Here is a 12,091-nt window from a genome sequence, read left to right as displayed (position 1 = left end):
TGGTCGTCGCGTTTCGTGTGGCCAAAAATATCGTTAGGCATTATTGTTATTTATTATAGGATAGCTAATTTTCATTTCTATGAAAAGAGGGATGAGTTTGTCGTAGTCGTCCAAGAGCTCTATATACAGGCGATCGCCAGCAGATACATCGTACGTGGTGGTACTGTTCATCCTATCGTGTTTGATGCGATAGATGTTCTTGCCGGAGGAAATTTTGGCCTCTCCTTTATTCTCGGGATTCATGTCAAACTGCAGTTTGCCGGAGATGGGGAATTGGTAATAATTCAAGTTGTTGTTGAATATGTAGAAAGTCTTGCCCACATCCTCGTCGTACTGGGTCAGGATGCTATTCAAGTGTATAATCAACAAACCGTTGAGTTTAGATAATAGGGAGGGTAACAGGTCCAAGCTCGCAGGTGGCGACGGTGCACTTTGGGCGAATGCCTCCATAGCCTGCTTCCTGAAGCCAAACAGGTTCATAGGCATTGTTATTTTATTTTATATTTAGCGATTCGTTTTCGAGCCTCAAATAATAATTCGAGCATCAAATAATAATTCGAGGCTCAAATAATAATTTGAGTTTTGTCAGTGCTGCCAATTCCTATTTGTAGGTTAGCTTAGCCAGTGAAAGATCATATAGTGGAATTTTCTTCGGATAGGTTGGCAAAACCCAAGCCTCAAAAAAAAACATCCAATAAAATTGCCAAATATAAAAAGGGGGCAATGGGTCCCCCTCATAAAAAGCTACAGTAAAAACCCACAGTGTTGCCAACATAAGCCCCCAACAGTGTTGCCAGACATAAAGAGTACATGGACCCCCCTTAGGCCCTTTAATAAAAATTTACAGTGAAAAACCCAGTAGGTTAACAACACTGTCAAAGAATCTACGGCAGTGTTGCCAGATGTAAACAAAGAGCAATGGACCCCCCTCATAAAAGGCTACAGTAATAGGCCACAGTGTTGCCAACTCTGTCCTCAAAATATACATCATAAAAGGCTACGACAAGGGCCCACAGTGTTGCCAACTCTGTGCCCTCAAAATATACATCATAAAAAGCTACGACAAGGGCCCACAGTGTTGCCAACTCTGTCCTCAAAATATACATCATAAAAGGCTACGACGAGCCCCAAATGATGATTCGAGCCCCAAATGATTATTCAGAACTGTCCAAATGCCCCTACTATCTGGTACTTTTTCAGAACTTGAACCACAACCTACCGTTTGGTGTTGAATTACCTTCTTCATCAAATAGGTCATCAATATTTACGGCATCTTTTACAATTGCATTAACAACTTGTGCACTCTCTTGTAAATCAGAAAAGGTGTAATCTATCCTTGCCGGTCATAAATTTTTGTCGTGAATATTCTATACTGGTAGCTACTTTCATGTTCAGATTCTCAAAACCCCGGACATTTTGCAAACCCGGACAGCTCTAAAAAACCAGGACTGTCCGAGCTAATCCCGGACGTATGGGAAGCCCAATGATTTGCTGCCATGTTTTGTAAAGCAATGATACAAAATGAACTACAAAATTTTCAACATGAAATTTAGAGTTTGTTTACCAACACAACACTTTCCGAAGTCAGAATTATGCAAAATCATGGAAAATTGGTCCCATAGCCAGAATTTTATTTTCGGAGGGCTCATCACTCAGCAGCTGCCATCGAAAGGCAAAAAAGTGGGAGGAGGGTAGAAGCCCTGAAGATGAATTTCTCAGTATATTACAGTTTATTATGCAAGATGTTTAATCCTGCTAAGTAAGTAACATTTTATTACCACTATAGACTATTTACATAAGCCATTTGTAGGATTTCAGGGGGGAGGGGGTTAGCCACTCAGCCCTCCTGGTTATGTGCCAGCCTGTAAATAATTGAGAAGCAAAAACGGACATCTTTACACCCAAGTAAACTTAATACTGTGATAACTACATGTACCAAAGGAAATTATTTTGTACAATAAGTATAGTTATTAAATCAAATTTAGGATATTATTCTCCATTTTAATACTGAAATGCACTTTTGATCATGACATTTGTTCAGTTTTTGTACCGAAAACTTGATCTTTTATTTACCACAAATATGTGTCCCTATAAATACCCTAAAATGAAATTTGATTTTAATAAACATCCGCTTACCTCCTTCAAGCTAAGGGTGTTGCTCAGGGTGGTCGTGACTAAATTGCTGATGCTGGTCTTGAAGCCCTCTTCATCCTCACATTGGTGCTTGGAATACTTCAGGAATATCTCAGCCACCCGCTTGCCCTGAAAGTGAATTTAAAGATTGAATTCAGGACATGTTGTCTTGAGAAGAGAATTGTCATTTCATGTGTCTTAATGAGAGTTATTCATCCAGATAGTAGCCTGGTGCAGTTGGTGCTACAGACCAATTCACGTGGTGAGTGTAACGAGCTATAACAATGAATGTACGAATTGCAAATCCTGCCAACTGTGAAGTATTATATGGATGTGAAACTTGGTCCCTTACATTGAAAGAGGAACATAAATTGAGAGTATTTGAAAATAAGATCCTTAGGAAAATATTTGGACCTAAAAGGGATGAGGAGACAGGTGAGTGGAGAAGGTTACATAATTTAGAACTACATAATTTGTATTCATGTCCAGATATTATTAGAATAATTAAATCAAGAAGACTTAGGTGGGCAGGCCATGTGGCACGAATGGGAGAGGAAAGAGGAGTTTACAGGATTCTTGTTGGGAAACCAGATGGTAAGAGACCTGTAGGAAGGCCAAGACGAAGATGGAGGGACAACGTTGAGATGGACCTAAGGGAAATCGGTAGGGATGGAAAAGAGTATATAGAACTTGCTCAAGATAGGGAAAGATGGAAGGCCTATGTTGCTGCAGCCATGAACCTTCGGGTTTAAGAAGGCTAGAGAGTTAGTTAGTCAACTGTGAAGGGTGGCATGATTTGTTTTAAGAAAAGTTTAAGACTCCGTGGCATTCGTTGGAGGTTTGTTACAATCTATGGTGAAGGTGTTATGAATGCGGCAAGTGTCTAGAAGTGGTGCATAATGTTTAAGAATTAGCAAATGCACTGAAACAAGAGAATTGATGATTCATGATTAGCGACCTATAAGGTGAATTGATTTAATCAGGTTGATTTAAATCGTGACTGAAATCAAGATTTACCAGGCTGTCCCAGTAGTCCTGCACCATCAGCACACACAACTCCACGAGGTGAAGTTTGCAAGGGTAGGTGGCGCCACCGGTGAAAGGCTGTTGGCAGGCATAGAGGACAGGTTCGTTGGATCAAGTGAAGGCATGCACTGCATGTCTAGCAAGTGTTCCCGTGAAGTTAAAGTGGGCACGATGAGTGAGGACCAAATTGCACTTCGTGCAGTGCTACGTTTTTTATGGAAAAAACGACTAACAGCAAAAGCGGCAGCGGAGGAAATTTGTCTTGTGGAGAACGAAGAAATGGTGAATCAATCGACAGCTTCCCGTTGGTTTAAAAAAAATCGCTTCAGGTGATGTACCCCTCACAGACAAGCCCCGCACGGGACGACCTCTGATGGACATTAACGAGTCTCTGCAGGATGCTGTGAATGCTACACCACTATCCAGCACACTTGTGTTAACAAGAGTGGTTGAGGCATCCAAATTGACAGTGAACCGTCGCTTGCATGACATGGATTACACCAATAAACAGCGCGACAAAGTCCGCACAAGCTGACAGAGGTGCATGTCCAGCGCAGAGTTGCAATTTGCCAGACATTGCTACAAAACCCACGTGATCTTCATTTTTGGAGGAGAATTGTGACAGGAGACGAGAAGTGGGTGTTTGTGAAAAACCCTGATACACATAAACAGTGGGTGAAAAGAGGACAGGAAAACATCGCCCATGTGAAACAGGACAGATTTGGGAAAAAGCTCATGCTGAGTGTGTGGTGGAATATTGGCGGGATTGTCCATTATGAGTTCCAGAAGGTCGTGCTGTAACAGGTGAACTGTATTTTGAACAATTACGCCGAGTGTATGCCATTCTGAATGAGAAGTACCCGGCATTAATGAGGAGGAAGAGGTTACTGCTGCAAATTGACAATGCTCCGAGTCACCGGTCTCGAAGAGTGACAAACACCCTGGCTGAGCTTGACGGATTTGAGTTGTTACCTCATCCCGCCTATAGTCTGGAAGTTGCACCATCGGATTACGGTTTGTTTCACTCTCTCTCACATTTCCTGTGTGGCCGGCACTTCAATTCATATTATGAGGTTAATTCTGCCTGTCGTGAGTTTTTCAATCCTAAACCTGCCACCTGGTATCGCCAACAGATTGAACTGTTATCGCAGAGATGGGTGAAGGTAATCAAACATTGAGGCCTGTACTTTGCTGAAAAAAGTCTGTCTTTGTTTCTGATATTCTGTTTTATTTTCCCCATTATATGGTGCAGGACTTCTGGGACAACCTGGTAAATCAGATGAATTAAAAAAATATCAGTGATTTAAATCTCTTTAAAGAAATAATTTATAGAATAATGTTCATAAGGAATTTGTAGATATCATCACTTTTGGTGGAAGTACATTAATCTTGTAATCATTTAATGGCGTTCATTAGACTCTAACAAAGGAAACAAAATACACCCGCTACAAAATGACTTCGGACCTCATGTGAAATCTCCCGTAATAAGTGGTCTATCACTTTGTAGCCTTGTATCTAGTGATGTTTTGTTTCGAACATGGAATTGTTTCTGCATGAGCACATCTGGCAACAGTGTATTACTGCTGATAAGAGAGTTCATTTCATTTCGTATTGTTAGTTGACACAGGCAGGGTGACTTTCTGCTGTAGTGTGTGACATAAATTGCTGTGTTTTCGTGTCGTGCACTTTGTGTTGGATATTTTCCTACTGTATTTGTGTTGGATATTTGACTACTGTACAAGTGTATTTGTGATATGCTGGGAAAGTATTGTAGTAGTGTGGAAAAAAACAGCATTATTGCATGGCGAAGTGAAAACGTCCCGATAAAGACGATACGTAAACAAACAGGTCGTGCAAAATCAACCATAATGAAGGTACTGGCAGCCGCCAGAGGACTGCCTCCGACTGTCATTCCAAGGCACAAATTCGGTGGTGGGAGGCAAAGAAAAACAACCAAATCTACAGACGCTCTCCTAATGAGAAATAAACAAAAACCCTCAACTGACAGCGTCAGAACTTAAAGAAATGCACCTGAGTCTGCTGGAAAACGTTAGTGTTCGCACGATCCAGCACCGTTTACAGGACTTGGATTTGCTGTGTCGTATTGCTGCTAAGAAGCCACTACTCACCGCCCGCATAAAGAAAGACCGTCTTGCTTTTGCAAAGAAATATGCACACTGGACACCAGCACAGTGGAGGAAAGTCATGTTTTTCGATGAAAGCTCATTCCAACTGTTCCGAATGGGAGCTGCTAAGGTTCGACGTCCGTCATCTTCAGATCGATACGACCCAAAGTATACGGTTCCAACCGTTAGGCACTCCCAGTCTGTAATGGAGTGGGGGTGTTTTTCAGGTGAAAAGGGTAGGACAGGTTTATATTTCTTACCGCAAAACGTGACGATGAACACAGATCAATATATCAACGTTCTTAAGGAACATTTACCGGATATGCTTCAGATCCAGGAGTGCGATCATGCATGATAATGCTCCTTGTCACACGACTAAGAAGGTAAGGAAATGGCTTGAGGAACAACAGATAAAGATGTTAGAGTGGCCTGGGAATAGCCCGATCTCAACCCAATTGAAAATTGTTGGCATCATATGAAGCAATTCCTGGGAAAGAATATGATTCAGAACCTACCGACCCTCCAAACAGAACTGAAGAAAATGTGGTGCATTGACATCGAGTTAAATTACTTCCGAAGTCTTAGTGATTCCATGCCCAAGCGCATCCAAATGGTTCTCAAAAGTAAAGGCAACATGACTCCATACTTATGTATGCATTTTTTGCTGTATTTAATAGCTTTATAATAGCTTTTCACATGAATTTTCTGTATTTTTTGTGCTTTTGTTATGAGGTCCGAAGTCATTTTGGGGCGGGTGTATATGTAAGGATGGGTGGGGTCAAACTCATACGAAAGGAAATGGAATATGTAAACTGTAAACACACTTTAATTCTATTGATTTAAAATTTAAGAATTTTTATAGGCAAAACTAGCAAACATTTTGTGTAGAAAAATATACAAAGTACTAATCATGTTATGCTGTAAATAGTGTCATTATCATTAAACTGTAAACAAACATGGCAGCTGATATTTTGCAAACAATTATTAAAAAAATGACAAAATTCAGTTACAAAGACTACAAAAAATATTTCATGTAACATTTATATAGTACATTCAGAATGTTTTATTTTCACTGGAAGAAAAGTTACTGAAATTATTATAGTTTCATTAACCCACTCAACAAACATTTCTATAGTAGGTTCATATACAGTATCAGAAACAGACACAGAAAAATGTATATTTACATATATTTTTTTATTTGCTTTAATCAAACTGTTCAAATATTTTGCAGGGCTGTTTACCAGAAAAATCCTTTCTATATATATATAAAAACATCTATATGTATAGTGACAAAAACCATACAAGCAATATTTTAACTGTTTTTTTTTAAATTAAAAATAAATCAATTAAAATAAAAAATCATCAAAAATGATTTTTAACCATGTTGGCAAACTGCTGTACATCACACTGGCCTTTAAAGGTTAAAGATTATGAATGTAAATGTTAACACCATTAAGCCTTGTTTCCATGATAACCAAAAATGCAATATGCTGAACAAGACAGAATTTAATTTTAGTTTAAAACATAAACTAAATGCTACGTTTCAACCATCTAGCAATGTCTTCTTCAGACTCTGTACCAAATAGAAATGAAATAAGGTACAAAAGACAAAGATATATATATATACACAAAAATCACTCCCCTCCAGACACAAGAATATTAGAAAGTTGTTTCTTTCTTTTTTCTGGAGGGGAGTGATTTTTGTGTATATATATCTTCGTGTTTTGTACCTTATTTCATTTCTATTTGGTACAGAGTCTGAAGAAGACCTTGCTAGATGGTTGAAACTTAATGTTTAGTTTATGTTTTAAAATAATATAAAATTCTGTCTTGGTCAGCATATTGGATTTTTGGTTGTGAATGTAAAGTCTAGGGAAGAGCTGGTCCATTTTAAACTAATACTGATACAACTGACAATATTGTTATTGATAGTCGCTGATACCAATACTTGAAAAGGTTAACAATTCCAAGCAATTCTGAGGATTTATAATTATCATGTTAGAATCCATGAAAGTGTCAAGACACTCCAACTCTAGAAGCATCTCATCAACAATTTCCAATACCGACACACTGGCACTGGCATCCACTCAGTGCTACTATACTGATGGCAAGCCCAACTGGCACCTGACTTACATAGCTCTCTAGCTGTGCAACAATCGTCTTCAGGGGTGCGTGGCTCGATGAGTGTCAACCTCCTCAGTTGCGAAGTAAAATCTGTAGAGGTAACATTGCTCTCCCGTTACAATGTTGCCAAGCGTACATCTGTTTTTGTCAGTTGTTTGTACAATGTTTGGGTGCACTATTGTACAACTTTTATCCAGTAATGGCCCTGTTCAACTCTCTCTCTCTCTCTCTCACTCTCCCCCTCCCTCCTCCATTTTACAGTATGTTTCGTAACATGCTGTGTATCTGACACTCAATTGTTTCGTTCTGTCAGGAACTTTCGGTGTCTTGTGACGTGAGAATGTCCGATGTCAGTTGAAGAGAATTCAACTGATCACTGATTCGTTGTTTCCCAGCAGTTAGTTTGAATTGCGAGCAGTATAAGTCTCAATTATTACACAAAAGCTGCAAAAGAAACTTACGTTTCCTGTTGCAATGGCAGCAAACATGTTCTTGAAGGGGCCTCTGAAGTAATCGTCCAGAGCAGTGACTATTCCACAGTCCAGGATGACGAGGCACGGCGAGATGTCCGTGGAGATCTTCCGAGCTCTGAACAAAGGAATCACAGATTTCTTCTCTGCCCTGGAAGATTCACACTTCTGAACCAACATGTTGCCTGGGTGGAGATCCCCGTGGGTGAAGTTATCCTCAAACACCTGCAATGCAATTGGAAGCAAACAGAAAGTCACGATTACTTACGTGAAATTTAGAAGATTTTGCACTTCCGCACTGCACAATTTAATGGTTCAATCCTATTAATTTCGAAGATCCACTGTCTACCCTTTTGTGAATGAAGACAGTGGATCTTCGAAATTAATAGGATTGAACCATTAAATTGTGCAATGCGGAAGTACAAAATCTTCTAAATTTCACGTAAGTAATTTTAAACTGCGTTTACCGCAACCATCATGAAGAAAGTCACGAGTTACGATTCATTTACATAGCAACTTCACATCAAAACATGATCAGCCTATCTGTGCACAAAGATACATTAATTATGACATACTTCAAATGCAAAACCTACATATTAAAATTTATAAATATTCTGACCACTTTAAATAGTTACAATAGTTAGTATCTCTTACGACTGTAGTATAGACAATAAAATAATTCAACGAACAAACAATGACATATATTTAGGCATTACTTTTACTTCTGACTTAACATTTAATTGTCATTATCAAGTGATCATAAAAAGAAGTCTGAAGCTTGTAGGTTTTATCAGGAGAAACTATTTGCATAATTTTTCAGTCTCAACGGTAAATAGGATATACATCTCACTAATTTGCCTGATGTTAGAATATTGCAGTTCAATCTGGAATCCTCAAGAATAAGACTTGGGAAGATGCAGTGGAAAAGGTACAAATGCAAATGGTCGTGTTTTAAAAGCGATATTGAATATCATAATAGAAATTATGTAACTTTATGTAGCCATTTTGGTATCAATACCTTGAAAGAAAGAAGAGTATTTAATGATCTAATATTTTTGCGTAAATTAGTAAGACAAGGTTGGCTATGTTCTGAGCTGTTGGAGAGAATAAAGTTCCAAGTAACACCTTTTACAGGGAGGAACAGAACACCTTTCTACATGCCATTCTTAGGTTAAACATACACAGAAACTCTCCAATAATAAGAGTTCAGGAATCGTTTAATGAATTAGTGTTAGTGCAGGATTTGGATATATTTTTTGATTCATGGTATGCTATCAGGTGCAAAATTTTGTAAAACATTATATTTTATCAGATTTGTCTGTAAAGGAGTTTTAACTGTATATATATGTTGTCACACTATCATAAACCTTAACATTATTAACATTTGTGTATATTGTTAAAATTATCTTTGTGTACATTATGTTCAGCATAAATGGGACTTAGGTCCTGTGATGGACTAATAAAGAAATGAAATGAAATGAAATCACTATCGATAGGAATTGGTAAGAGTGTTGGCATTGGTGTCAGTGACAAAGTTCACTTTGTGTTCATTCTCATTTACATTTTAATTTTACACACACTGACTGATGAAATTAAACGGTGAATACAATTTTAAAGTTAAAAACATTCATGATGGATGCAGCAAACATGTTTTTAGTATTGCATACGTAAAGATTGTGTTTCCGCTTTGAGACAAAGTTTGTTTTAACTCCACTTTATTCACAGACAGACTAATCAGAACAGGAGTTACATTTAAAGTAAGAACAGAATCACTATGTGCCTCCACAATGGATTCAACCTGTAACTCCTTCATTACAAGGTGACAGCCTTTCCATTATGCCATCGGGAAAGGATATCAGTATGAGGTCAAGGTGGTATCAGCTAAGTCTTAATGTAAATTATGTTCAGACACAGCAGTGCCAACTTTTGAGAAACATTGAGACTGAAATCTGAGAATTGTTTTATAATTTTATGCAATAATATGTCATAAGTAGGCGAGGATTTGCCCTAAGATGCCTTTTGTTCCTTGAGCAGAAAATGTAGGCTTTTACATTTAAGAACAGTTTCAGACCATACATGCCTATTTTGAACATCACTGCTTTTTTAGTGCCCTTTTTGCCTGCTTATTTTGAGTAGGGCTGAGCTGATAGCACTTTGAACCGATGCCCATTCCCACTGAATACCAATACAAATCAATCAATCGGTATAAATGAAGATATGTGGATCAGTGTTGCAACATTTGGTACATGAAGCTATCCAATTTTACCCATGCAATACAAAACAAAATAAAAAAAATGAACTAAAAAACTAGTATTGAGAAATAATCTTAACAAGACATTTTCTCTACTCACCTACCATTTTTAGCAACGTGTCTACGCCAATTTCCGCTAGAGTACTTTTCCACCCTTTGGTATCCTCCTCCTCGGTGACGTACTTTAACAACGGCTGCCCCTCCTCGTAAGTCTCCACGAGGACACATGGGTGCACGAGCGGCCACAGAGGCTTTGGGAATTTAACTGCTTTTGTCTGGCTGAAATTCTTTGCAAACTTCTCCAAGTTTTTTGCCTCCATGGTCATATTCACCTGGAAATAATTATGTTTCTTACTGTTTTGGGACGCATGAAATTGGAAATATTACTTTAAAGATACACTTCCTACTTTTTTAAACAAGTAAATGTCTAAATATGTAACTTCCTTTGCACTGCAGTCACCTGGAAATACACCTCTATTAAGGAGGTCAATAAACCATTCAGGTTCTTCATGTATTTTCTGAGATTATACAGGGTAATTCAAAATTAATGGTTCAACTTTACAGTTCTTATGACGTTACTATTTTATGATAGAAAATCAGACAAGGCATCAATATAAAGGAGAACTCTGGAAGTTTTACTCACGTGACTCACATTATAAAAATTCAACATGGGAACCACGTGTAACGCGGAAAAGGTAAAAACGATAATCAAGTGCTTGCTATGCACGAGACAGAAAGTCGTTGTCAACAGTTTCAAAGGCACTAACAATTCGCAGATGTAACTGGCAAATCTTGTGGAAGGGTAAATCACATGCATTACTACCGAAACACAAGGGAAATGTCTTTGCACCATTGTGATTGAATCAGTTCTCGATAGCTCCAACTCACAATACGCCTTCTACTGGTCATTAGCCATTTTGCGACACTGGCGATCCTGGTGGAGCATCGCCTAAGGAGAATAAGCCCACTAAGTGCGAATAAAACTTCCAGAGGATTTCTTTACATTGATGCCTTGTCTGATTTTCTATTATAAATAGTAACATCATAATAACTGTGTGAAGTTGCACTATTAATTTTGAATTACCCTTTATATCGGAGTATTGGTATTGGCCAGAATTTCATATCATCCCATCCCTACATTAAACTATTGAGAATATCTAGATAACGGTGAAAGCAAACCACACGGAAATTCACATCAATGCTGTATAAAGAATTCTAAGCTGATGCAATATTTGAGATTTTGAAATATCATAACGGTTCTTTGAAAAAAGAGATTTTTTTAAAAAAAAAATCTGGTGGTGACGAAGGTCCAACAGAACTTTAACCAAAGCAAGCATGTTGTATTTCACTGGCCTGGACAGCTGCTGGTGTATTAGCTTGCCCAGGGGCGATTCCTCCATGTAGGAAGTGAGGAACTTCCTACAGTTCATTTTTACTTATTTCCAGTTCTCTACTTTTTTAGGAGTTTAATGCGTGTTATAAAATTATGAGTGCAATGTACGTACAATAGCCTAGGTTAGCTACTGTCAAGAGTTGACTGCTCTCGGTCGCTCCAGTAGTAGTCCAAAGACGATGGACAGGGGTTTTCTGCCGCTCGCTGAGGAACTTCAGCGGTCATCCAACAAACAGATGTGTGGGGGGTGAAGGGGCAGTGCAAGGGAGTGGGGAAAGGTTACAAAGATCGAGGAACCAGCAAGACGTTCCTCAATCAGCGATGCCAACCCCAACAAAATGTTACTAAACCAAGCACAATTTGATCTTTGTTGGCACTTAGCACCGTTTCTAGCATAATCTGCAAATGCCAATCCCTGGGAGAGGGAAATCAAATTCAAAGAAATATGTTTTCAAGAAATAAAAATAAAATTATGACCAAATCTTATTTCTGATTCACCAGCGGACGTGTTTCAAACGAAAGGGAGTATGCCGATCCAGCGGAAAGCTTTTATACAACCATGTCACAA

The 12,091-nt window shown here is 38.5% G+C and overlaps 1 protein-coding gene across 5 annotated transcripts in view; it reads right to left on the bottom strand.

Annotated features, from left to right (window-relative positions):
* Positions 1-12,091, bottom strand: part of LOC145997132 (putative aarF domain-containing protein kinase 2) — a 292,541-nt gene that overhangs the window by 30,365 nt on the left and 250,085 nt on the right. For all 5 annotated transcript variants that reach the window (XM_083133767.1, XM_083133766.1, XM_083133770.1 and 2 more), the window contains exons 8-10: positions 10,235-10,462; positions 7,871-8,104; positions 2,137-2,262 (exon numbers count right to left, since the gene is read on the bottom strand). In XM_083133767.1, coding sequence (XP_082989893.1) covers positions 2,137-2,262; positions 7,871-8,104; positions 10,235-10,462 — 588 coding nt within the window. The remainder of the gene's footprint in view (positions 1-2,136; positions 2,263-7,870; positions 8,105-10,234; positions 10,463-12,091) is intronic.

The sequence above is a fragment of the Lepisma saccharinum genome, chromosome 13, assembly GCF_977018435.1.
Source record: "Lepisma saccharinum chromosome 13, izLepSacc3.1, whole genome shotgun sequence".
In the NCBI taxonomy this organism is placed as follows: Eukaryota; Metazoa; Arthropoda; class Insecta; order Zygentoma; family Lepismatidae; genus Lepisma; species Lepisma saccharinum.
This window is presented reverse-complemented; position numbering and strand designations above follow the sequence as displayed.